The following is a 27,842-nucleotide window of genomic DNA, read 5'->3' on the forward strand; positions in this document are numbered from 1 at the left end:
CGTAATAGAAAAATGAGCCGGGTTGTGGCCTGCCACACTATATAACTGCGGTGGCTAGCCATTTTCAGCACAAGAGCCGCATTGGTACATTTCTCCTTGTACAGGGAGGCCAAGTGTGAAAGCGAGAGTGGCAGAGGGCCAAAAGCTCAGTAAGAATTCATTAATATTTAATTTAACAAATCCATTAATATTTTATTGGCTCTTTGTCTCTTTAATAAGTAATTGGTTTATTTATTGTATTTATTGTAAGCAGCACTCAATTCATCTGTGCTACCTTCCCAAGCCTACAAAGGATAGAGACTCCTAAATTTAAAATTCATACCAAACTCGTGTTTTGAAAAGCTGCCATGTACTCAATTTCACATGCTGATTCACAAAACAATTGATGCTCAGTAAAAATCTGCTGAGCAACTGAAACAAGATGCTTGCTTCAGGATGCCCTGTATACCTGAAGGAGCGTCTCCACCCCCATCATCCAGCCCGGACACTGAGGTCCAGCTCCGAGTGCCTTCTGGCAGTTCCCTCACTGTGAGAAGTGAGGTTAGAGGGAACCAGGCAGAGGGCCTTCTTGGTGGTGGCACCTGGCCTGTGGAACGCCCTCCCATCAGATGTCAAGGAAATAAACAACTATCAGACTGTTAGACAACACCTGAAGGCAACCCTGTTTAGGGAAGTTTTTAAGGATTGATGTTTTACTCTGTCTGATGTTTTAATCTGCTGAAAGCCACCAAGAGTGGCTGGGGCAAACCAGTCAGATGGGCAGCATATAATAATACTAACAAATCACTCAACATTTATTGCTATTATTATTCACAGTCCAAACGTCTCTGCAGCAAACTATGCACCATTTTTGCCTCTATCTACAAGGAAACTGTTAGCAATTTCACTCCTCCGATGCTGCAGATGAGATTGTTGTAAATCACATGCCTGTCTGGGACAACTCTGGGAAAGGAAGAAGTCTTATCTCTTCCGCTGTGGGTACTAATACACTGCACTTTCACTTTTATTTCTTTTTGTTTGTTCTCTTGGAGCCGGAGAGAACAGACGCCATTATGCCTTTGTCTGTACATAGCGTGTAAATAAACACAGTGGACCCTCGGGTTGCGAACATGATCCATGTGGTATGAACTTTTGCAACCCACAGTGTTCGCAACCTGCGTCTGCGCACACACGGGTTGCGATTTGGCACTTCTGCGCATGCGCAAAGCGTGATTTAGTGCTTCTGTGCATGCAAGACTGCCAAAACCCGGAAGTAACCCATTCCGGTACTCCCGGGTTTTGGCAGTCCGCAACCTGACAAAACACAACCTGAAGAGGACGCAACATGAGGTATGACTGTAGTAGATTAGATCTACGATGTTTCACTCTTCTTGCTGTGTTAAGCCAGAAGTTTAAGTGTGCATATACCAGCTGGTATACGTCGCCGAGCACACTGGAGAAGAGGGGAAATGACTTTTCCAGAACTGCGCGTACCGGAGGACGCTCAGCGTTTTGGGGGCTTGCAGGCACCCCCAGGGCGTTTTTCCAGGCATTCTGCTTGACCCCAACGGAAAAAGTCTTTGGGGTCTCCCATTTCAGGGGCCCTGAGACAACAGCCCCCAACACAGCTGACCTCCCTTGCAGTTCCAAATGATAACGCCAAGCAGACCAACACAGCTAAGTTCCATTCTCAATCATAAGAAAAGCCTCATGAAACATCTTGAAGCAAAGGGCAAGGAGGATGGGGCACCGGCCAAGATAATAAAAAAAAAGGATTGTGCTGCCACAGCTAAATGCAGCGGACGCTCGGGTTGCGAATGTGATCTGTGTAGGAGGCACGTTCGCAACCCACAGCGCACACACGGGTTGCAATTCAGCAGTTATGCGCATGTGTGGCTGCCAGAACCTGGAAGTAACCCATTCTGGTACTTCCAGGTTTCGGCGCATCCGTAACCCCAAAAAATGCAACATAAAAGCATCTGTAACCCGAGGTATGACTGTATTGGGAAGGGTCCCATCTGAAACTACTGTGGGGGACGGACAATTAGGCTTGCAGCGGCTGGTCTACTACTTCTGCTATATATAGTATACCCATTTTAGAGCAAACCTTACACTATGAAGCCTAGCACATAGCATTCATTTCCATGCATATTTCCTACCTGTGCTCACTGAAGACAGAGTTATCCAAAACAATCTTTTCCAGTAGCTCAATGAGCTCATTGGGCAAGTCGGCTGTCATGAAAGCTTTGACAGTCACAGAAACCTCCTCTGGATCCTGCGTTTCTGACAATGCGGTTTGGACAACCTGAATGTTTTAAAAAAACAAATGTCTTCTAGTGCCATGAAGAGAGCATACTAGGAGCTTAGTTTTAGGAAGCTAGTTAGTTAGCAAAGGAGAGCAGGAGTGCATTTAACTTTCAAGGAACAAAGTTTAGTTTATGAAGGAAATAGATGGGTCTGGAAGAAGTATAAGCATCAAACTATTTTGCTTGCTTGGCATGTATCTAACACAGGATCACAAGCAGCCTTCCCCAACAGAAAACAAGAGTTCAGCACGGAAGGGTTTACGGGTGTTTGGAGAAAAAAAAATCATAGGCAGAGAAGCAAGGGAAAAACAAATGGTACTCTTATGGAGCAAGCAGGCACAGAGCATTAGAGGGGCAAGGCTGATCTCATTTAGAGGAGAACTATGGGAAACGAGGGACTACATAAGATCTTTGGCAACTTCTACCCTTTTCAGAGCACAATGCTGAAGAACAGATGATATTTCTCTTCTTGCTCAGTCACCAACCACTACGCATTTTGTACAACTTCGGTCTGCCTGCTATACCTGATCAATGAGCGGCCTCCTGAATGGATTGTTTTCCTCTAGAACGTTTACCCACAGTTCTGGATCTTTCCTGCGCACCAGATAGCGGGCTTCGCTCTTGAACAAGGAGTTCTCATTGCAGACCTGAAAGAAACAAAGGAAAAGGACAATAAACGCATGGAGTATATATTTGGACTAAAAGCAGCTATTTACAGGCAGCTATTTCCAGATTCACTGGAAGCCGTAATTAGGCTGTAATTCCATTTAATTTGCAACGCTTCCAGTTCTGTGGCACCTTGCTTTTCGAAGCTGGCTTTCCTTTTCAGAAAACTCATGGACACACAGCCTTTACGGAGAAGAGATTCACCAAGCACAGATCGAGAGGCTCAAGAGATCTGATTGCAAGACAGAAGAAGGAAGCAGCTGGATGAAGTGCAAATGTTGAGTGTCCTTTCAATAACACACTCCATCTCGTTCAACTCAATAAACCATCTTGAAGGAGCTGCGTTAAGTTGAATGCCAACAAATGTTTATTGCAAAAGCATCCACAGAATGTCACGTGTAGTAGTCAGTACAAAAATTAGATTTTATACTGAGACAGTGTCCCATTAGCTAATCAGCTGTGAGCCATAACTTTATCTCAACTGCCTCATCACATTCCATTTTATGACTAAAAGCTTATCTTGAACTATATTTATTTCAGTAATAGGGAGAGTGCCTTATAATGTGTCCATGGTATGAACTCCAGTAGATGTCAGTCTTTACCCCTCTCACTGTAAAAAGTTTGGAAAGCTCAGTGTTAAAGGGTCAGTTCATCAGAGAAACACAATGTGTATTTTGTAACCCAGTCTTGTAGTGAGGAAGAGACACGGGTGGCTCTGTGGGTTAAACCACAGAGCCTAGGACTTGCCGATCAGAAGGTTGGTGGTTCGAATCCCCGCGACGGGGTGAGCTCCCATTGCTGGGTCCCTGCTCCTGCCAACCTAGCAGTTCGAAAGCACCTCAAAGTGCAAGTAGATAAATAGGAACTGCTCCGGCGGGAAGGTAAACAGCGTTTCCATGCGCTGCTCTGGTTCGCCAGAAGCGGCTTAGTCATGCTGGCCACATGACCCGGAAGCTGTACGCCAGCTCCCTCAGCCAATAAAGTGAGATGAGCGCCGCAACCCCAGAGTCGGCCACGACTGGACCTAATGGTCAGGGGTCCCTTTACCTTTACCTTGTAGTGAGGAAGTTGTCTGTACCTTTTATGCACCACATGAAGTAGCTGTTTGCATTCGCCAGAGTGTTTTATAAATTTAGAGAAAGGATTTTCTAATGCTTCACTGAACTACCTGCTAAGGAACCTCTGCATATCTGCAAGGGAGCAACTGTGCACTGCGGAAAATTGTGGGTACCACTCAAGGACAAACATACTGTTCATATAAGGCAGTTTCCCAACCTGGTGCCCTCCAGATGTTTGGAGTACAACTCCCATCAGCCCCAAAACATCTACATTGGTTGGGCCTGCAGAGCACTGGGTTGGAGAAAGCTAACATAGGTCTATATTAGCATCTCACCATTCAAACTGAGTGCATTCATTAGAATACATCCAATGTTTCCTTGCTGCCATAGGGCAGGTGTCTTTTGGACCTCCCATCACCCCATGCCATTTGCTGTGCTTGCTGTGGCTGATGGGTGTTGTATTTTAGCAACATCTGGAGAACAAAAGGTTCTGCACACCTGCCATATGGAAAGGCTAGCTGCTGTGAGCAAACAAGTCTTCCAGGAAATTTGTTTTAAAACTGACTGGGGAAGGGAAGATATCTGAACTAACAGGTGGCTCATTTACTATCGCTGATCTTCTCATTGAGCAATAATGAGGTTACCCAAAATATACAGTTTGAAAGCCACCAGCTAAGAGATACACAATCATGACTTGTGCACCAGAAGATGGCAACCACAACCCCTTTGAACATTCAGAACTATGAGAAAATAAGAATTAGATTTGACAGATTTCTTAACCACTCCTCACTGCAATTCCATATACATGATATAATCAAGTCCACTTACGTGATACAATTAGGGGTGGGGACAGGGGAGAAGAGACAGCACAATATAGGTAAGTTACAGCAAGACAACACTAAAATACCTTTATGAGTTCAAGGTCACACTGCCCCCTCTCATATGCAACACATGCCAAGTGTGGGTCCCTCTTTTCACAGTATTTGCCTACAACACGGCTGTCGTAAAAGGGGTTCTCCCGCAGAAAGCGTTCTGGGTTGTTGTTGCTGTCAATATAGATTTTAGCCAGTGCATTGTGTGTTGCTGGTTCTTCGCAGCCTTCATGAATTCGAGACTCGAGCCAGGGCAGCAGCAGCTTAAGCCTTAAATAAGAATGCAATTAATTAATTTTCTATGCTACTAGCAACCAGGAAAAAACCCACCTTTAAACTGCATCACAGAATCAACTTCCATCTCTCTCTTTCCCAGCTCCCATCTGTGCTTATCTTAAAGAGGATGGAGGACCCCTGCTAAGGAGCTAACCAAAGACTACAAAATGTAACCATTCTGAAGCGAGAGGAAGAGGATTTTATACTAATCGTGGAACTTTATTCTATGAGGAAGCATTTCTTCCAACTCCTAAGTAAAGCTGGTCAGTTTGGCTTCTACTGAGTTTTTGCCTTGTGCATCACCTAAAATTTCCACCTTTGCTAATATAAAGGACTGCCTATCTTCTTTAATGGTGGGACGCGGGTGGCGCTGTGGGTAAAACCTCAGTGCCTAGGACTTGCCGATCGTATGGTCGGCGGTTCGAATCCCCACGGCGGGGTGAGCTCCCGTCTTTCGGTCCCAGCTCCTGCCCACCTAGCAGTTCGAAAGCACCCCTAAGTGCAAGTAGATAAATAGGTACCGCTTTATAGCGGGAAGGTAAACGGCGTTTCCATGTGCTGCGCTGGTGCTGGCTCGCCAGAGCAGCTTCGTCACGCTGGCCACATGACCCGGAAGTGTCTTCGGACAGCGCTGGCTCCCGGCCTCTTAAGTGAGATGAGCGCACAACCCTAGAGTCGGACACGACTGGCCCGTACGGGCAGGGGTACCTTTACCTTTACCTATCTTCTTTAATGCCTGTTCTCCATCTACCAAGGAACCCTTGCCTAAGGATGGAGACAAATCTGGGTAACAGCCACATCTTCCATTTCCGGAGATGGCAAAATCAGTCATTTTTAAATATTATTTTTGCCAAAGATCCTTGACAAAACCCAGTACTTGCACAGCACCTGAATAGCCTCACTTGAATGTCTACTATTTCTTCCCCTATTCCATCTTGGGACTGGGACCAGATGGCTTCACCATCAGCCATTTTTCTTCCACCCTCACTGCTGTTTACCATTGAGTGGTTCTTAAAGGGTGTGGCGCATTGGTTTGGCAGCAGAGAATGGCAAGTGTGGTTCAGGGGCAAGCAAAGAAAAATGTCAACATTTCAGTATAGTATAATATACTGTAGTATCAAGAACAGAAAAGGCAAAGGTTTCTTTCTGTAGATGAGGAGATGATAGTTTGTCTGTCTCAAATTAAACAATATCGTAGTAAGGTTAAAGCTTACTCGGAAATGATATGTAATGAATTGAAAAAGATGTTTAAAATAACATTTGTAAAAAACAAACAAACCCAGAAGCCTTTCTTTTAGGAATTATAGGGACAGAACTACCCAAACTGTATAGAAATTTATTCATGTATGCAACTACGGTGGCAAGAATGTTATTTGCCCAAAAATGGAAAGAAGAAGTAATCCCAGCGAAAGAAGAATGGATACAAAAATGTATGGAATATGCAGAAATGGCGGCGCTTACTGGAAAAATAAGAAATCAAGACGACAAACTTTTTATAAAAGAATGGAAATGGTTTATTGAATATTTACAAATAAACTGTAAACAGATAAAAACACTGGCATGACTATTGTAATAACCTCCAGTTTTATAAGAGCATATATATTTGAAGTAGATAAATTTGGAATATGCAGAAAATATTAAAAAAAAATTAAGGAACCGCAGAAAGAGGGGCAAGGAACTCGAGTTTTGAAATGTTAAAATAATTGTAAAATTATTGAAATGTATAAAACTGAAAATCATAAAAAATAAAAAATAAACCTAATATAATGAGATTTCCCAGCTAAAGCACCTCTTATTGAGTTTGTACACATACTTAAGGCACAAAGGAAAGAGGCTTGTTTGTATTTTGGGAAAGATTCGTGTTCTTATGTAGCTGCATGGTTTTATATTTTCTGGATATCCCATGATCACATCATAAAGTAGTTGTGTTCTGTGTTATAAATCAAGTACTGCCAGGAGTTGTTTCTTTTTGTTTTCCAATGTATTTCTTATCAATGAAAAAGCTGGTATGGCGGCAGCAAATTTTTATTCTGAAAGTGTGACCCAGAAAAAAAAGTTGGTCTAATAAGGGTACTGACCTAAAGTGGTATTTTTGGAGTATTTTGACACAGTGTTTTTTTTTTTACAAGCATGTAGCTTGTAAACTAAAGAAGTTTTAGAAATAAAGGAATTCCTTACCAGAACTAAAATTAGTTTGTCTGCAGGTCTTACCTATTTCTTTTTTCCACTTCAGCTACCAGTTCATCTGTTGAGAACTGGCCTCTCACCACCATGATCAAGTTCTTGATAACATCTTCAGAACAATCCACATCTAGAAGCCCTCCAACCACGGCTGGAATACGACTTGGGTTTACCTAGAACAAGTCATTATTTTTAGTTTCAGGTCTCACCCAAAAATGTCCAAACTATTGTTATACAGAAACATTGGTAAACTGCAGGTTGCAACCAATTCAAAAACATCATTAAATAAATTTTAGCTATGCTTAAAATTTCATATTATTGAGTATCCTCTGATTACTTCCCTATCACATTTTCTGCTGAATGTCTAAGGAAAGGATTTGCTGTCACTGACATCAAAAGCATGTTCTTAAAAGTTATGAATCAAATTACCGCATGTGTAGATACATTACCTTTTGAACATAGATCTCAATGTATTTCTGCAAGTTGTTACGGTACAAATAGAGAACCAGGTCATGGACGAAGTCAAATCTGTCACAGACGATTATCAGGGGAAGCTGGTCTGTGAGCTTAGCTTCCTGTACAAATAGAGAGGTGCAAATACAGCAACATACCAACAGAAAGAGAGCATCAAAAAAGTACAAGCAAGAACAAAGGTCCAAGAGAGAAAAACTTGAATGGAAACCTGGTTAATTACAAAAGAACCCAGCTCAATACTGTGGAACATGGACTACTTATGTGACACAGGCAAACAACATGGCTGCGCTTCTCTTTCCAGAAATTACACGTTTCCTCTGCAATAGATTACCAAGGGCCACTATGTGCATTTATCGTCAATGGGATGGAAAGATGTAGCCCTCTTCAGTGCAGAAGGGCATTTTTATCAGTTCAGTAATGTCAGATGTCAGTGGTGGTTGCTCGTGAGTAACCAGGCAGGACTCTGACCTGTCTTTCACAGGCTTTATTTTGGTGCAAAAACTATTTACAGTGCAGAACCATCAGATCATGTCTGCCTCAATCGCTAGCAGAATCTGGGAGTGGATCTTTCTCGGTCCTCGTCCAACGTAAGAACTCAGCAACCCCCAGCCGTTTCCTTCCTTCTTTGCGTTTTACTCCTCTGCGCAAGATGGGCGACGGAAGAGGCGTGTTTCCCTCTTGGCTGGCTTGGACAGAAGCGGTGCTGAGGCTCCCTGCAGCATCCTCTAGCCCTTTCGCCTCCTTTACCCCAGAGGTGTGGCTTCCCCCACCCTCAGACTGACGAGGTGCGACGCTGGGGCTCCCAGCAGCATCCTCTGCTCCCTTCCCCTCTTCCCCACTAGAGGTGTGTCTCTCCCCATTGCAGGAAGAGGAACTGCTTCGCAAGATTTTCGGAGCCTCCCTGTATCCTAACGGCCCCTCTGCCTCCCTCCCCTTTTCCGATGGCAGTCCCCTGACAAGTAAGCAACACCCACTGTGCCATAGCTGTCAAGCGTCCCTTATTTGGTGGGACAGTCCCTTATCCCAGCGCCATGTCCCGCTGCTGTCCCTTATTGATGATGTCCCTTAAATAAGCTATGTACAGCTGTGCTTTGTCAACAACAAATTGTTGCTTGTTTTTTTTGTGTTGAATGTATGCTATATGGTAATTTATGGACCTAATAGGCATCTAAAGTCATTTGCACACAACAAAATATGTATTTTATCAAAGTAATTGTTGATCCCTTATTTTGGCTGCTGATCCCTTATTTTCAAATCTGTAAGTTGACAGCTATGCACTGTGTGTAGGCTCTCTCTTTTTATCTGCACCCCTAAGAGCTCTCTTCGGTCCCTCTCCAAACTCTGCCCATCTGAACTCTGGGATGCATGTCCCCTTTCCTCTGTTCTATCACAGGCCTAAAGCCTTGTCTCTACTAACATCTCCCACTACATTCTAAAGCAGTCTGCCTATTCTTAGAGGTCTCTCTGCTCATATTATTTGCTCCTCAACTCATGAAAGGAGAGTGGGGAGCTTTCCGCAAGAGCGCTTCAGACAAAATTTCCCTCTAGTCCAGCATCTGGTTTTCCCACAGCAACAAACAAGCTGTCTTTGAGGAGCTCACAACCAAGAAGAAAGGTCAGTAGCCCTCTCCTGCTAGCGTTCGCTCAGCATACTGTATTCAGGACTGGAGGCAAGATATACCGTATTTACCTGAGTCTAATGCGCCATCGAATCTCATGCACATTTCAATTTTCAGAGCCTTGAAACCAAAAAAAGTATTTGCTGGCGAATGCAAATGCGACATTGAATCTCATGCGCACCTTGATTTTCGCAACGTAATTTCGCCAAAAAAAGGTAAGCATGGCTTAGTAGCCATATCCTCCACAAACGTGCCCAATCCTCTTTTAAAGCCATCTTGTGGAAGGTAATTCCAAAGGATAACTATGCACTGTGTGACGTAGTCCTTTAGTTTTGTTTGTCTGAAATGAATTCTCCCAAATACTCAATTTACCGTATTTTTCGCTCTATAGGACGCACTTTTCCCCCTCCAAAAATGAAGGGGAAATGTGTGTGCGTCCTATGGGGTGAATGCAGGCTTTCGCTGAAGCCTGGAGAGCGAGAGGGGTCGGTGCGCACCAACCCCTCTCGCTCTCCAGGCTTCAGGAAGCTCTGCGCAGCCCTCGGGAGCCTGGCACGAGGTCGTGCCGGGCTCCGGAGCACTGCGCAGAGCTGCCTACAGCCCCCGGCTCTGCGACGGGCTCCCGAGGGCTGCGCAGAGCTGCCTGCAGCCCTGGGTTTCGCGCCGGGCTCCCTAGGCTTGTGGATAGCAGGCTGTTCTGGGGGCTGGGGGAAGCTCGGGCTTCCCCTGTGCCAGCCCCGTGCCGGGGGGGGGGGGGAGAATAATTTCCCCCCCTTTATTTCCCCCCCCAAAAAAACTAGGTGCGCCCTATTGGGCAAAAAATACGGTAATAGGATGACCTCAGGTTATATTATGAGAGATCACCAATGTGGTATTAAAGTAGAAAATCCAAGAGGGCAGTAAAAACAGAATTAAGGACTAAATCATCATCATCACCACCACCATCATCATCGTTATCCCACCCTTCTTCCCAGGGCAGCAAAGAAACATAAAAAGTTAACACAATTTAAAATAAAACAATCATATTGAAAAACAAGGGTGACACAGAAAAAAGTGCAAACAGACATTTAAAATACCACCACTCAGTTTGGTACTGTGGGTGTTTTACCTTCAGAAAGTTCTTCACCCGTTCTGGATTATAACAATTGCTTTCTCGGCAGATTCTTTCTACCTCTTTGATTTGGCCAGTCTTGCAAGCTGCCTGGATATACTTAAAGTGGACATCTGGGTCTTGACTGAAGTTCACAATAGAGCCCAGGAAATAAAACAGCCCTAGAGAGACAGGTTTAAGTGGTTGGGGGGGGGGGTGTCCATATTGGGGTGGAGGGGAAGAGAGAAAAGAAAGGCACCTCTACAAGGATCAAATATAAACAGCTTCAACAAGGCATGGTTCAAAAAAGAAGAAGACAAAGGACCAGTCGCCCAACAAATTATGATCCAATAGCCAGTAATGAAAATGGCCTTAATCCATGCTTTAAAGTTAGGAAGCATTTTCAGCATTGCATTCCTAACTCAGACATATAAACAATTCACTTGATTAAATTCTTTTAGCAACTTCTAGAAGTAAGTATTGGGTTTCTTATTTCCTCCCCTCATTCTAGCATCTTTAATAGTACTCCTTCCATGACTGGTTAAATTTCCATTTCTTACAAATCCTGCGAAAAAAATCAATCAATTAATACACTAGTCAGGTCAGGAATAACTCTTTGCAGCCAATGACCATTACAATATGGGGAGGTAATCAGTCCAATAAGACAGGGCTAAACCCTGTGAATACAGAATTTAAAATTTTTATTTAGTTCAAGACTACCCATAACATTCCACACTAATATGATTTTAAAGTGCCTCTTTTATCTTTTTTGCAGCAATGCAAATAAAGCTACACTATATCTTAAAACTATCTGTTTGGCCTTCTAGGAAAGTCTGAAAGGGAAGAATGAACTTAGCCCTTGGTGAATTATATAAAATACAGTATAAGATACAGTGCACAACATCTTCAATTTGGCCTGCTCTACATACATAAAAATGTGACTTTACTGATCTATTAGAAAACCTACTAGCTAAATAAATATTCAGTAGGCATGTTTGGGAATCTAAGTTGTTTCAAAGATATGCTAGCCGTTATTTCAGACAAATATTTTAAGAATTAGAAACTACCTTTTAAGACAGGACTTGTAGCTTGCAGCTTGCAAACTGCTTACTAATATTACCTTTTAATATTAGAACTACCAATGTAGACATGGCTTTAGGCTGCACTGTAATAGTTACAGTAAAAAATCTGCTGGGTAAAAAAATATTACTTTTACTACCTCTAAACTATACCAATTTACTTATACGCATGCCTATTTTGCACAGTGTATTCTACTTCTTGCTCTTCTTCATTAGTAGAAGATTTCCAGTGCCTTGCCCTCAACTTCAGCCATGATTTTAGCTTTGACAACATTCCTAGGCACTGCTACCCTCTCACAGGGGCCAGAAACGTGTAAAAAAATTGCATTCTTGCGTTCTGTTGTTTTCAGTGCTTCTATAAAAACAGCGTGCTCTGGTCCATGGGGTCACGAAGAGTCGGACACGACCAAACAACAACAACATAAAAACAGCCTCCCACCTCCATTATCTGACATTCTGCAGTCCTCGGTAAAACAAGTTCAAGAGGAGTGAGCACTATGCTCTGCTTCCGAGGCTTACCTTCGTAACTTTTAAAGGATTCAAACAGCTCCACAAGAGACTGGGTGCCCAGCTGCTCGTGGTATTTAGACGCCACTTGCACACAGAGCTGTAGGTTTTGCCGGATGTTGGCGGACAGCATCGCACGTAGGCACTCAACAGAATCTTCAACTGATAGAGAGCCAAAGAAGTTCACAAGCCACTAAGGAAAGAAGAAGCAAATAATTCAGCAGGTTCACACCATGACATGAATGGAGACCATATCGTGAGTTTCAATTATCTACCAATCTAAGGGAAGCACAAAGGTGTATTAAAGCACTGAAGTCCATTAACATGTTTTGGTTGTTTCAGGAGAGCCAAGGTAGGCATGGAGGGCAGGGGAGAAGCCTTCTTTTGATCCCTTCGTTTTATCCTCACAACCACCCTGTAGAGTACATTAGGCTGAGTGTGTAGCCCCAAGTCATCAGCAAGCTTTATAGCCAACTAAGGATTTGAACCCGGGTCTTCCCAGTCCTGACTCAGCACACTAATCATTATACCACACTGGCTTGTCTAGAAGCAGATCACTGGAAGCAAAAGGGGGTGGTCTGTAGGAAAGGAAGCTACCAAATAACACAAAGGAGAACAGTGCAGAAGGCGGCATGAACCATAATTAGTTAAGTGTGCATATTATCTTACCTCCGGGTTCAAAAGATGGGTATGAACAACAGCTCGCTTGATGTCGTAAAGATCAGTGTAGTGTTCCAATGCTCTCTGTAACAAGCCTGCCTTTTCACAAAGTTGGGCAATGTGGGCACGGTCATAATGTGTGAACATCTGGTTTCCCAGGATAGCATCTGCAACCTAGGGATTAGCAACAGTGCAAGTCAATTTATAAAAAGAGGAATTAGTGTTCTTAAAACCCTTGTGGGTGATCTTCTACATGAAATATATGGGTAGATTGTTACACAGAGCCGTCTTTGGCAAAATAACAACTGCCTCCCTCAAGAAGGAATGAGAAAGGTAGGCTTCAAAAAAAAAAAAAAAAAAAACCACCCCAAAACCCATCCAACCCAGGAGAGTTTACCTGTGGAGCATGAATGAGGTTCATCTCAAGCAGACGAGTCTGGAGGTGGCCTTCGGCCGGACGGTTATTTTTCAAGGCATCCAACAAAAAGGAGGTACACTGCTGAATCAAACTGTTCTCCATGAATACATCAACAATCTACAGCGTAGGAATCAAACAAATGGCCATCAGACACGTAAACCGTTGCCTAAGTGTGCTACAAAACTTATTTTATTTTATGCATGCAAATACATTGTACATTGTAGTTGTAGGTCTAAAAAATAAACAAATCTGTAATTCACTAAATACAGACTTTAAGCTCCCAACGTTTCCAAACCACAACGTAAGAACATAGCTGAATTCAATGTTTCCAAATAACATTATTTATTCCACTTCATGTCCAGGTGCCCATCACATATCATAGAATCATAGAATCATAGAGTTGGAAGAGACCACAAGGGCCATCGGGTCCAACCCCCTGCCAAGCAGGAAACGCCATCAGAGTACTCCTCACATATGGTCGTCAAGCCTCTGCTTAAAGACCTCCAAAGAAGGAGACTCCACCACACTCCTTGGCAGCAAATTCCACTGTCGAACAGCTCTCACTGTCAGGAAGTTCCTCCTAATGTTTAGGTGGAATCTTTTTTCTTGTAGTTTGGAACCATTGCTCCGTGTCCGCTTCTCTGGAGCAGCAGAAAACAACCTTTCTCCCTCCTCTATGTGACATCCTTTTATATATTTGAACATGGCTATCATATCACCCCTTAACCTCCTCTTTTCCAGGCTAAACATACCCAGCTCCTTTAGCCGTTCCTCATAAGGCATCGTTTCCAGGCCTTTGACCATTTTGGTTGCCCTCCTCTGGACACGTTCCAGTTTGTCAGTGTCCTTCTTGAACTGTGGTGCCCAGAACTGGACACAGTACTCCAGGTGAGGTCTGACCAGAGCAGAATACAGTGGCACTATTACTTCCCTTGATCTAGATGCTATACTCCTATTGATGCAGCCCAGAATTGCATTGGCTTTTTTAGCTGCAGCGTCACACTGTTGGCTCATGTCAAGTTTGTGGTCAACCAAGACTCCTAGATCCTTTTCACATGTACTGCTCTCAAGCCAGGTGTCACCCATCTTGTATTTGTGCCTCTCATTTTTTTTGCCCAAGTGCAATACTTTACATTTCTCCCTATTAAAATTCATCTTGTTTGTTTTGGCCCAGTTCTCTAATCTGTCAAGGTCGTTTTGAAGTGTGATCCTGTCCTCTGGGGTGTTAGCCACCCCTCCCAGTTTGGTGTCATCTGCAAATTTGATCAGGATGCCCTTGAGTCCATCATCCAAGTCGTTGATAAAGATGTTGAATAAGACCGGGCCCAAGACAGAACCCTGTGGCACCCCACTAGTCACTCTTCTCCAGGATGAAGAGGAACCATTGATGAGCACTCTTTGGGTTCGGTCAGTCAGCCAGTTACATTTACCAGCTTCTTTACAAGAATATCATGGGGCACCTTGTCAAATGCCTTGCTGAAATCAAGGTAGGCTACATCCACTGCGTTCCCTTCATCTACCAGGCTTGTAATTATGTCAAAAAACGAGATCAGGTTAGTCTGACATGACTTATTTTTCAGAAATCCATGCTGACTATTGGTGATCACAGCATTCCTTTCTAGGTGCTCACAGACTGATTGCTTAATGATCTGCTCCAGAATCTTCCCTGGTATTGATGTCAGACTGACTGGGCGGTAATTATTTGGGTCCTCTCTTTTTCCCTTTTTGAAAATAGGGACAACATTTGCCCTCCTCCAGTCTGCCGGGACTTCGCCTGTTCTCCAGGAATTCTCAAAAATGAGTGCCAGTGGTTCTGAGATCACATCTGCCAGTTCTTTTAATACTCTTGGATGCAGTTCATCTGGCCCTGGAGACTTGAATACATCTAAACCAGCCAAGTATTCTTGTACTATCTCCTTAGTTATTCTGGGCTGTGTTTCCTCTGCTGAATCATTTGCTCCAAATTCTTCAGGTCGGGCATTGTTTTCTTTATTGGAGAAGACTGAGGCAAAGAAGACATTGAGGAGTTCAGCCCTTTCTGTACCCCCTGTTTGCATTTCACCATCTTCTCCTCTGAGCGACCCCACTGTTTCTTTGTTCTTCCTTTTGCTACGAACATACCCATAAAAGCCTTTTTTGTTGCTTTTAACCTCTCTAGCAAGCCTGAGTTCATTCTGTGCTTTAGCTTTTCTGACTTTGTGTCTACACGTGCTGGCTATTTGTTTGAATTCCTCTTTGGTGGTTTCCCCCCTTTTCCATTTTTTGTACACATCCTTTTTTAATCTTAACTCAGTTAAAAGTTCTTTAGATAGCCACCCTGGCTTCTTTAGGCACCTTCCATGTTTCCGTCTCATTGGTATTGCCTGAAGTTGTGCTTTTACTATCTCCCTCTTAACAAACTCCCAGCCATCATGAACTCCCTTTCCTTTTAGTATTACTGTCCATGGGATCTCACCCAGCACTTCCCTAAGTTTTATGAAGTCGGCTTTCTTAAAGTCAAGAAATTGAGTCCTAGTATGCTTGACTGCTCCTTTCCGCTGTATAGTAAACTTCAGAAGAGCATGATCACTCGCGCCTAATGATCCTTCCACTTCTACCCCACTAACTAGGTCATCGACATTGGTTAGGACCAGATCTAAAATGGCTGTTCCTCTTGTTGCTTCTCCCACTTTCTGGACAATGAAGTTGTCTGCAAGGCCAGTGAGGAATCTGTTTGACCTTATGCTCTTGGCTGAGTTTGACATCCAGCAAATATCCGGGTAATTGAAGTCCCCCATTACTACTATCTCCCTTCCTTTTGCATGCTTGGCCATCTGTTCCAGGAAGGCATCATCTATGTCCTCAGTTTGGCTTGGGGATCTATAGTAAACTCCCACAATGAGGTCCCTGTTATTCTTCTCTCCCTTAATTTTGACCCAAATGCTCTCACTTTGGCTTTGAGGTTCTAAATCTTGGATCTCTTCACAGGTATACACATCCCTGACATATAACGCCACTCCTCCTCCTTTCTTGTCTGGTCTGTTTCTCTGAAATAGATTGTATCCCTCCATTATTACATTCCAGTTGTGGGACTTATCCCACCTGTTTCAGTGATGCCTATTATGTCATATTTAGTTTGCTGTACCAAGAGCTCAAGCTCATCTTGTTTATTACCCATGCTTTGCGCATTAGTGTACAGACATTGAAGTCCATTAATCATTCCCCCGTGTCTCTTATTTAAGGATTTTTTCCTCCCATCACTAGGTCTGCGTGCTGTTTGCTCCATTCGGTCTATGACATTTGGACTCCTACCTTCAGGAGCACTGTCTCCCTCCCCCACATTAGTCAGTTTAAAGCCCTCCTGATGAGGTTTCTGAGATTTTTGACAAAAACATTCCGCCCAACCGTTGTGAGGTGCAGCCCATTGCTTGCCAGAAGTCCATCTTCAAGAAACTGCAGTCCGTGATCTAAGAATCCAAACCGTTCCTGTTTACACCATTTGCGAAGCCAGCTGTTCACTTCCACTATTTTTCTCTCTCTCCCTGGGCCACGTCGTTCAACTGGGAGGACAGATGAGATGACAATTTGTGCATTTAATTGCTTCAATTTCCTGCCCAGAGCCTCATAGTCTCTTTTGATCTTCTGGAGGCTATTGCTTGCAGTGTCATTGGTTCCCACATGAACCAAGAGGAAGGGGTATTTGTCAGTGGGTTTTATGATTCCTTGCAGTCGTTCAGTTATATCTTGGATCTTAGCCCCGGGGAGACAGCACACTTCCCGAGACATCTTGTCAGGCCCACAGATCACTGCTTCTGTTCCCCTCAGTAGGGAATCCCCTATCACCACTACACGCCTCCTCTTAGGTTTGGTCGGGGTTCTTCCGTGAGCTGTCCGTTCCAAGGTCGCCTGCACGTTCCCTGAGGACTGACTTTGCTTCTCGTCTTCATATACCTGATCAAGTATGTTTAACCTTGTTTTTCTTCTGAAAAACTATAGTGCAGTTTTCAAAATCAGTTTTACCCATGTCTCTAGTTCTTACCAAAAAGGAGTTGGTTCGAAACATAATCTCTTACATTTAAATTTGAGTTGTCACTGCCCATAGCTACTAAGGTATAATTCCTTACACTTTTGATAATTCCTTACACTGCTTTGAAACCTATAGCTAGCAAGTTTTGCAACTAGGTAAAATGATTAGTTTTCCAGAATTGCAAGACCATGAGAAAAACTGTAGACATTTAAACAAGATGGGTATTCATTTAGCTGTATTAGGACTTAAGGGGCATTTTATTCCAGCTTTACCTTCTAGAACTGCAACAGACCAAGCTAGTGCTTACCTGATTGATGTTGGCTAGTGGCTCTTCATCCTGTACCAACATCTGAGCAAACTGAAGACCCTGATCTGGGCTGACCCTCATGACACTCCTCAACAAGAAAATCCAATCCGGAGTATAACCAACCTAAAAGGTCAAATTTCAAGATGTTAAGTAGGTTTTGCTTTAACTCAATATATTCCTGCATTTTGCTAATATATTCCAAAAGCAACTAGGCTGTAGCAAATTACACGTAGCTAAGCCCAACCTCACATCTCAAGTCAGGTTTTTACTTGCTTCATATGACATTAGGGCAAGAAATTGATCAGCCCATTATTCAACGTACAGGTTCGAATGTTACAGTTGGGTTGCTGTACAACTGATATAAGATACAGCCTCTTATTTGTTAGAAGGGGACCAGTCCAAAGGGACTATTGTTGTCGGTTCAACTTCACAATGACTTCAGTAGCTGCTAAGCTCTTTCCAAACGCCATTCAATACCCAATGGGATCTGGAATCACCCACTTCTATTTGTCCAAAATATTAATATCGCCTTTCAGGTACCCCAAATTTAAGGGTATCAGGCACATTACAGCCAGGGAAAAACACCTTCATTTGTGAAAACCTATCTGTGGAATGCACTCCCCAGGGAGGCTCACCCAATACAGAATCTTATGCTTTTACAACACTGGGCTTCATGTCTTTTGATCAGTTTTAAATCCTACAGATTATATTATTTTAATATTAACTGAAACCCACCCTGGGAGTTCTGAAATAGAAAGGTGGGGTTTCTTAACCTTTTAAATAAATGAAATTGCCAGAGATTAGCAAGACAACCATGTTAATATGCACAGCCCATCCTAGTTCAGTCCTTTAAATTGAAAGACATCCAAGAGCCTATAGAATTTAAGGTGCAAGTTTCATTCACCCGCAGAAAAAGCCCTGAGGTACTGAAGCTGATTTTTGCCATTTTTGTCCGCAGAATAGTCTACTGAATGCTCCAAAGACCACACGACTTATGCAATTGAAACTTTACCAGGTGGGGCCGTTGCATATCACACTTCAGATATCCCGGAATGTTCCGAGGCTTATTCTTATCTTGGTAAAGATAAAATTTAACTGTGCGTTCAAAAGGCTTCTGGCTTGCAAAGGTGTGCATTACACAATCACATACTTTTCAGAGGGGGAAAATAAGATAGTTACCTTTTTGGCATAAAGAACTATTTTCTGGAATTGACCAGTTTCTGCAAAACACTGAATTACTTTGTTTGGTACATTCGCACGGAGATAAACACTGAGGGCAAGGGTTGGGTCAGCAGCCTTCACCAAGTCTCCTAGCTCCTCGGAGCATTCCAGCTGAAACAGAAACAACATTTCAGAATCAACACAGATCCAAGTGTTAAGCTGCAATTTGTTTGCTGGCATCGAATGTAAGACTGCAATAGAACCAGCCTTTCAAAGCTATTAACACCACACCCAGCTCAGCAAACGCTGCCACCCATCCCTGCTTATGGCAAGCAAATGTAGTTGCTACTGTTTTAAGATATAGGGTATTCCTGTCTGGATCTCAGCGATTTACCTCACTGTTTAGGAAGAAAACTCTGTGGGAATTATAGAAATGCAGCCCAAAACTCTTTTTCAAATTAATATTTTAGTGGTGCCTTTGTTTACATCAACACAACAGAGCGAACTAAAATAAAACCGGGAAGGGGGTCAGAGGAGTTGCTCAGTGCTCAAAGTTTTGCTCATTTTCAATTTAAATGGATATCATAAAATACCTTGGCAAGTATCAAATTTTTGCAATCTACAGTATGTACCTAGCTGATGTATGGTCCATTGGTGGATTTTGTGGGACTATGTTTATTTTCCCAGTACTGAAAAATGGTGCATTTGGGCATGCCTAATCCATTTTCACTGCTCTAGGGTAAGCGTCTACACAACAAGGAGATTTCCCATCAATGCTATTTTGCCTGTAGTTAGAGCAAAAAGCCAGCAGACCTCTCAGTTGGATGTAGGTGGGTAATCAACAAAATGCACTGTTGTCACTAACAAGGCTTTATACTACTTGGATAAAGGTAAAGGTAAAGGGACCCCTGACCATTAGGTCCAGTCGTGGCCGACTGTGGGATTGCGGCGCTCATTTCGCTTTATTGGCCTAGGAGCCGGCGTACAGCTTCCGGGTCATGTGGCCAGCATGACTAAGCCGCTTCTGGCGAACCAGAGCAGCGTACGGAAACGCCGTTTACCTTCCCGCCAGAGTGGTACCTATTTATCTACTTGCACTTTTGGGGGTGCTTTCGAACTGCTAGGTTGGCAGGAGCAGAGACCGAGCAATGGGAGCTCACCCCGTCGCGGGGATTCGATCGGCAAGTCCTAGGCTCTGTGGTTTAACCCACAGCGCCACCCTTACTACTTGGGTAAGTGGGCCTAAATAGGAATGCTAGTTAATTTCAGCACAGGCAACAGAACCACGACTGTTTAAAGCAGACCACAGCATAATAAATTTCTGAAGAGGTACCATGCATTACCTTGTCTTCTTTTAGCCATTTTTCTAAAAGCTGCTTGCGGCCTTGCTGAAGGACAGGACGGCAGAGTTCCAGAGACTCAAATTTATTGAGCTGGCCTTGATCGAGGAGGATCCCGAAGTACTGGAGCAAGGGAGAGGCCTGCCCAGGCTGAGCGGGTACACTCTGGAACTTTCGGATGGTATCACTTGTGCGCAAGATTCCCTGAACATTGAAACATGATTCTATTAAAAAGTCTCCCTTAAGGCAAAATCCAAGGCAGAGAGAGCTTGCTCAGCTTGCCAGTTGAGAATTCCCAAGACCAGGGTGGATTTGACTTAAACCAAATCAATTTAAATCACTAGTCAGTAAGACTTGATTTAAACTTTTTTTTTTTTTTTTTTTTTTTTTTTACAGAAAGACTCATTCTTGCTGGTATAATCTTAATATTTACAAACAGATGAAGGTTTCATTTTTGGAATAATACATTTTCAAGGTAGTTTTTTACCGTTATATCAAAATTACTGATTTGGTTTATAATGTTAGAAATACATAGACAGATAATTATGAAATTATTGTGAGGTTTAAAAAATTAAATGTTTATATTTTAACTAAAAAAGTAAGATTTATAGTACAGGTATCCATGTTTGTTAACTGATGTGGTTAAACAATTTTTTTCATTAAAAAAACTTAGACTGAGCTTTAGCACACATGAAAAACTTAAAACAAATCCTTATTTCCTGATGAATAGTCTTTGGACTATAATGTAACAAATAGAAAACTGTCTTTAGAAAGATTTTTTTTCCTTCAAAAGCATTTTATTTTAAAAATCCGGTTTAAATTTTAAAAAATCTGATTTAAATGAAAAACATCTGTGGGTTGTTTTTTTTTTAAATAAATAAATAAATCATTGAATTTTATCCACCCTGCCTAACACCAACGTAAAAATCCTGCTAGATCTAGGTCTGTCATCACATTTTCCACAAGTGAAGAATCGGGGCAATAGCCTTCTCCGAACTCTTGCTCCTCCTACTCCTATCACATGAGCAATTGGTAGTCAGGAGAAAACCTGCCTCAGAACAAGAGGGCTCCATAACATTATTTCCTTCATTTATGAATCACTTCCCATGAAGTATCCTGAAGTTATTGATGGACTTATTATTATGATTCTATTTATTTATATCCGGCCTTCCCACCAACCCCTGACAGTGACTCCATGATTATCTGATCCCCATTTAGGGCTGCAATCCTAAGCAAGAATTCAATGGGGCAACCAGTTTACAGCTCTGGTCAATAATACCCACCGTGGGTTTTACGTAATGAGTATAACGTAAACTGCTGCACCGCACTTAGTCATGTGCATTCATTTCAATGGGTCTACTCTGAATACAACTTAGTTTAATGCCACCCTATCTTTATAAAAGAATTGTCTATGTCTCCCTCAAGGAAGACAGAACCAGTGCTCTCATACAACTTGGGATTGCCTGTTGCTTCAAACAAAGGTTAAAGGCTACAAAATTTGTTTGGAGTGCACTCCCGAACCCCTTGGCCAAAAAAAATTTTTTTTTAAGATGCTTACCTTTGGCGCAGATGCCGCCACTTTAGCCGCTTCTGCGTAATTTCCCTGTGCAAAAAGTGTATTAAATTTCCTGGCAAAGAGTTCTTCCGCCCCAGCTAAGTTACTCCTGATCGCCATGCGCAGACCCAAATCAGGATTCTGGAGAACATTGGTGGCGTAATTTACAATGTTATCTTCCTCCACACAAACAGAGAGTACCTAGAAGAGAAAGAGAGTCCGTGAGTGTACAGTAAAGTCTAAAAAAGAACAAGGCACACTCTACTGCAGGCTTCCTCAACCTCGGCCCTCCAGATGTTTTGAGACTACAATTCCCATCATCCCTGATCACTGGTCCTGCTAGATAGGGATCATGGGAGTTGTAGGCCAAACATCTGGAGGGCCAAGGTTGAGGAAGCCTGCTCTACTGTATAAAAGGAGCATTACCGATCTGGAGGAAAAGTGGCACATTCAAAAATGTCACTTTATAATATTATAAATGAGACTAGGTACCACCAGGCCAACTGCTACCAGTTAGGTACAGGATACAATAATGTTTACCACTGAAGTTCTACTTCAAGATTCTCATTTTACTTTCTTTCTTACAAAGCCTTCCTTCCTGACTGCTCAAGTTGTCATTTCAACAGCTTTACTGCTTACATTAGAACTCCTGCTGGAGAAATCTATTCTAACAGTCCTCTTATCTGTGCTTGATGCAGTGTTTTATTCAGTGATCGTACAGGAACTACCACTTTAATCTCAAGAGTTATTTGATTTGTTAACAACAATACGTGTGCATGCATCAACACCTCCAATGCAGGCTGTAATCCAGATCATTAGAGAATGCATGCTTGGGAACTTGAGGTCTTACTTCAGGACATTACATGGCTTCTCCTTCACAGTTTTGAACCAATGAGCTGAAATCCCTAAGCATCAGTACAGAGCCCAGCAAAGTGGTGACTTAAGGAAAGCCGCCACCTGGATCTGATAAAGCAGTCAGGATTCAGAGCCTAAATGACAGCATTACAGTAAGCAGACACTGAAGTAATGGCTAATCTACAGCTGAGAAGTTTCATGCATCGTTCTTCTTGTTGTTTAGTCATGTCCGACTCTTCATGACCCCATGGACTAGAGCACGCCAGGCACTCCTGTCTTCCACTGCCACCTGCAGTTTGGTCAAACTCATGTTAGTAGCTTCGAGAACACTGTCCAACCATCTCATGCTCTGTCACCCCCTTCTCCTTGTGCCCTCAACCTTTCCCAACATCAGAGTCTTTTCCAGGGAGTCTTCTCTTCTCATGAGGTGGCCAAAGTATTGGCGCCTCAGCTTCAGGATCTGTCCTTCCAGTGAGCACTCAGGGCTGATTTCCTTTATCATGGCAAAGGGGCTTGAATAACTCAAAGAAGCTATGAGCTATGCTGTGAAGGGCCACCCAAGACGGACAGGTCATAGTGGAGAGTTTTGACTAAACGCGATCCACCTCGAGCAGGAACCGGCAAGCCACTCCTGTATCCCTGCCAAGAAAACTTCATGGACAAAAACAATAGGCATCATTCTTACCTGTCCTTTTTTATTTACACCAATAATTCCTGAGGTAGGTTCATGAGATGCAGTTACAAAGATAGTGTCTGCACTAATACGGTTCATGTAGATGCACACTCCAGATTCCAAGTCGTACATATGAATATATCCATATTTTGTGATCAGATAGATAACACCATGCTTTGTTCCAATCTACCAAATGTACAAGAAAGAGACAAGGTTAACCAGGACAGTTCAGAAGTTATTCACTAGTTCATGGATAGGCAAACTAAGGGGGCCGGATTCGGCCCAATCACCTTCCAAATCAGCATGTTTTTACATGAGAATGTGTCCTTTTATTTAAAATGCATCTCTGGGTTATTTGTGGGGCATAGGAATTCGTTCATTCCCCCCTCAAAAAAAATACAGTCCGGCCCCCCACAAGGTGTATGGGACAGTGGACTGGCCCCCTACTGAAAAAGTTTGCTGACCCCTGCACTAGTTAACTTAAGCTTCTTCCTAGCACAGCAGCAAAAACTCAATTTATTGTGCAAGTGGATTATTTCATACTTGTTAACAGCTATGGCTATTTTTTAGACTGGGGAGCTGAGCCTTTATGTCACTACAAGTCAATCTCTAGTTCAGCTGTGAAACTGAAGCACTTAAGACCTTGGGCCAACATGGCTGCAAGAAGCTCAGATCCAGCTTTCAGTTTCAAGGAAGTTCCACTCTAGGTGCAACTCTAAGGGCTTGTGTGTATTCAGCAATTTTGAACAGCAGCCTCCACCATTCTGTCATAAACAGATTAGGCTAAGCCGCCTTTAATGTTTAAGACTGGCTTGCTTTATAGGACTACAGCATCCAATCCAGCCTAGTTATATGCTTGTTTGGATCCTGGCCTAGCAGTGCTATAAACTCTGACAAATTGCATTAAACATTGGCCTCGCTCAATTCTGTATCATTTAAACCAACTGTACACACTGATATGGTAATGTATTCAATTGTGTCTGGATACAGATCCAGCTGACAGCTGCCTAAGAGTTACCCACTGGCATTGCCATCAGAGTGGGAGTAAACAGCATCCTTGCACCTGTTCATCATGCCTGGATACAGCTCCATTCAAGAGCCCCTGCTATGTACAGGACACTGAATGATCTTGAATACACACACACACAACCAATCTTTTGCAAGGCACCCTGGGAGGGCTTCACCCTGCAAGGCAGCATGTAAGCGTTTGGAACAAAGTTCATATTTTTCTGACACAACAGTTGTTTATGGGCTAAAAAGGGCATGCAATACTACCGCTGCACTTGATATGCTTCGGCCATGCCACCGGAAGTCTTAAACGCACTCCTCAATTTATTACCTGCATTGCCACTGGGAAATCCGTTTGAGCCTCTGGAGGGAAAAAGACATCAACAGCTTTCTTGACAAAGGGTTGGTTTCCAGCAGCAGGTTGACCCACTTCAATTATATGCAGCTGGGGAAACACCACAGGGTTATAAATCAATTGTTTAGTTGAAAGGAGAAAAGCTCACTCAAATCAGGTGTTCCTCAGAATGGAAAACTGTTAAAAATAATGGTATGGATTTTTCTTAAGCGTTCTCCATTCTTCACAAAGTTTAAATGTTCTATAGCAGGGGTGTGCGACATGTCGATCGCGATCTACTGGTCGATCGCGGGATGTCCCTGGTCGATCCTGGTCCCGGGACCCCGACTGAGCTCATCCTCCCCCCCCCAAAAAAAGCAAAGCTCAACAACTCTGGTCAATCCAATGGGAAGATCACTGCTAGTTTTCTTTTTATAGTGGGAGTAGATTGCAGTCTCTTAGAGGTTGGATGTGCCTGTTCTGTAGTATTGGCTCTACAGCCCAAATTAAGGCTATGTTGACTGGCACTTTGAGACTACAATTCAAAATGGTCTATTATGGTGAGACACCTTAAAGCAGAAAAACATGTTGCACACCAGAAGTTTTGGACTACAACTCCCATCAGCCTCAGCCAGCACTGCCAATGGCCAAGGATGATAAGAGTCCAGCAACAACTGAATGGCACCACATTGACTACTCGTGCCTTAAAGAGAGATGCAGTATCAGCATCAAGTGTTCCATCCTAAACCCTGAAGCGCAGCTAAGATCTCTTGATTTTTCATAAGGACTTGCACAGACTACACTGGTGCAAGCTCTTACTACAGAGGGGTTGAGGAACTTCATTTAAATGGCACCTTAAAGACCAACTAAGTTAGTTCCAGGTATGAGCTTTCGTGTGCAAGGACACTTCTTCAGATACACACATGCTTGCACACAAAAGCTCATACCTGGAACTAACTTAGTTGGTCTTTAAGGTGCTACTGGAAGGAATTTTTTTATTATGCTTTGACTATGGCAGACCAACACGGCTACCTATCTGTAACTTCATTTAAATGGTTTATCGTCTTGGATCTTATGCCCAAAAGCAGCTGTAAGCAACAAAGGCAATAATCAAGTATGAAAGGCTTTTACCTTGCCTCCTGCAGGGCTTCGCACAGCAAAACAGAAGAGGGTGGAAGGCTTGGCATTGCCTTCTATTTTGAATTCTGCAAAGGCTGCTGCATGTCCCTCTATAGGCTGGGAAACTTTTCGATCCACTGAGTACAGCTGCATGGCACCAACCACACGATTTTGCTAATGGAGCAAGCATCACAGTCGTTAAATGTACAGCAAGCACTTAAGAGCCTGAAGTGTCAAGATCCTTAATCCATTTAGAGCCTCTTATCCTGCGCCTCCCATCAAGAGATTCCAACCACTAATTCAACAGAACAGAAGCATCCCCATGTCACAGCTTACAAGTTCACTGTATGTTCAGTAGTTCTGCTTTCCAGCTCATCTGTCACAAAAATGTTTTGGCTTCTAGTCTCCCAATTTCTACAGTCCACATGCTTCAAAGCATGCTTTTGAACCCTCTGCACTCCACAGCTTTCCTTACCTGGGCAGAGATTCCTATCAGGAGCAGCCACTTCTGGTTTTCATCAGTTCTGTAATTGATGATTTGGCAGCCTGCAAGACTGGCGTGCCTGTCAAACATCTTTTGGGGCAGAGAGTCTCCTTCCATACTCCAGTGATAAACTGCAGTCTCTGTCACTAAGGCAACGGTATTCACAGAAATCCATTTCCAGAAGATCACTTCCTCTGCCATCGTGTGTGCTTTCATTTTGCTTTTCATCTCAATGTTAAAGATCTGGAGTGTTTTCCCCGCTGGCATACAAGACAGAAAGACAAAGAGAATCATAGCCCTCCAAAAATGTTAAGCGATAGCTATCCCTACTCCAACACAATCTTTTTTGTAGGAAGACGTTTGGAAATATCCAAAGTCAAAGGCCTCAGCTACAGATGCAGCAGAATGAGGTGCTTAAAAAACTGGGCAGTACAACTTCGGACAACATTTGGGAGGAAACCATATTTTTGTAAGCTCTCCTACCTTTAGCTGAAGTGGCACAGTTCATTTTACCACTTTGTAGCACCGCATGTGTGGATCCAGCATAATTTAGAACATTTCAAGTAGAGGTTGAAGGATCATTCATACCAAACTGTGACAATAACGAAGTAGAAATTTACCCAATCCCATATATTTCAGTGCCTGTAAGAGGCAGTGATGACTACCAACTTGGATGGCTTTAAAAGAGGATTAGATAAATCCACATAAGAATGACAATAACAATGGCTGTTTTACCTCCACTGTCGGAGGCAGCATGCCTCTGAATACTAGTTGCTGGAAATGGCAGGAGGGAAAACAGTTGTGCTTGGGCCCTGCTTTCGGACATCGCATAGGCATCGTGTTGGCCACTGTGAGAACAGGATGCTGGACTAGATGGGCTACTGGCCTGATGCAGCAGGTTCTTATGTTCACTCTGGCCATAAGTTTATCAAGTGCTTATTTTTTTAGCGCTAAGCCTTGTGCTAACTTGTTTAGAATTCAAGAAAAGTGTAGGATCCCCATGTAGAACGCAAAACTTATCTGGTAATATCTGCACTTCACTTCCAGTCTTTCAAGACAAAGCCTCATTAGGAAAGTTGGGTGAGAGAGAAGGTAGGTAGGAATATTGAAGTTTATGGCATAGTGGCAAATGAGGAAGACAGGAGATGAACTCTTCAAACATTCTCCTTCAACATTTTGCCTCAAAATCCCAAGTTTCTTTGGGGCAAAATCCCCCCTCTCAAAAGTAAAGGTATATTTCAGAATGGGCTGTTTAGAGTGCAGCATATTAAAAAAGACATTTTTCAATACTGCTCAAAACAGGATCCTTATTCTTAGGATGCCAACTGTCCTACTTTTCAACCCATAGTCATTATTGAGTAACACACCAGTGTGAACCTAAGTGGCTTAACACCATAAACAATGCTGTTATGTGCAATTTTCTGTTCCTTGAGAAGGGTAGCATTGTGTCATCTGAAAGACATTAGAAACCCAGCAGGTAAGGCAACCAAAAAGGGAAATATGACCTTTCTTCAAAAGGAGTACAAGAACTCACTGCATTTCCTAAAGATGCAACCCTTGACTCTAGGCTTCTAAGGAAGCAGAAGTCAATATTTAATAGATAGGATTTTGAGAAGCAGACATTAAGCAACGCTATTCCCATCAGATGAAGGTCTGCTTGGTGCTGGGAGGGTAATTGCTTAATATCTGTTTTCTTAGAAACATAACCTAAGTTATTTGAAAACTGGCTTGTTCTACAGTTAACTGTGATCAGTTTACTGCTGTCGTAAACTAAAAATCTCCAGAAGCTTTTGAGTCTTGCATTACTGACAAACA

General features: G+C 42.9%; 1 protein-coding gene across 4 annotated transcripts in view; it reads right to left on the reverse strand.

Moving 5' to 3' along the window:
- The window catches only part of LOC310833854 (clathrin heavy chain 1-like), a 64,270-nt gene that overhangs the window by 18,844 nt on the left and 17,584 nt on the right, over positions 1–27,842 (reverse strand). For all 4 annotated transcript variants that reach the window (XM_083716827.1, XM_083716828.1, XM_083716829.1 and 1 more), the window contains exons 3-19: positions 26,019–26,287; positions 25,556–25,717; positions 24,422–24,535; positions 23,095–23,268; positions 21,558–21,755; positions 20,003–20,203; positions 18,678–18,830; positions 17,499–17,621; positions 13,165–13,302; positions 12,777–12,941; positions 12,120–12,300; positions 10,540–10,703; positions 7,788–7,913; positions 7,369–7,511; positions 4,917–5,151; positions 2,810–2,932; positions 2,139–2,284 (exon numbers count right to left, since the gene is read on the reverse strand). In XM_083716827.1, coding sequence (XP_083572953.1) covers positions 2,139–2,284; positions 2,810–2,932; positions 4,917–5,151; positions 7,369–7,511; positions 7,788–7,913; positions 10,540–10,703; positions 12,120–12,300; positions 12,777–12,941; positions 13,165–13,302; positions 17,499–17,621; positions 18,678–18,830; positions 20,003–20,203; positions 21,558–21,755; positions 23,095–23,268; positions 24,422–24,535; positions 25,556–25,717; positions 26,019–26,287 — 2,815 coding nt within the window. The remainder of the gene's footprint in view (positions 1–2,138; positions 2,285–2,809; positions 2,933–4,916; positions 5,152–7,368; positions 7,512–7,787; positions 7,914–10,539; positions 10,704–12,119; positions 12,301–12,776; positions 12,942–13,164; positions 13,303–17,498; positions 17,622–18,677; positions 18,831–20,002; positions 20,204–21,557; positions 21,756–23,094; positions 23,269–24,421; positions 24,536–25,555; positions 25,718–26,018; positions 26,288–27,842) is intronic.

This window comes from Podarcis gaigeae (assembly GCF_964106915.1).
Source record: "Podarcis gaigeae genome assembly, chromosome: 16".
Lineage (NCBI taxonomy): Eukaryota > Metazoa > Chordata > Lepidosauria > Squamata > Lacertidae > Podarcis > Podarcis gaigeae.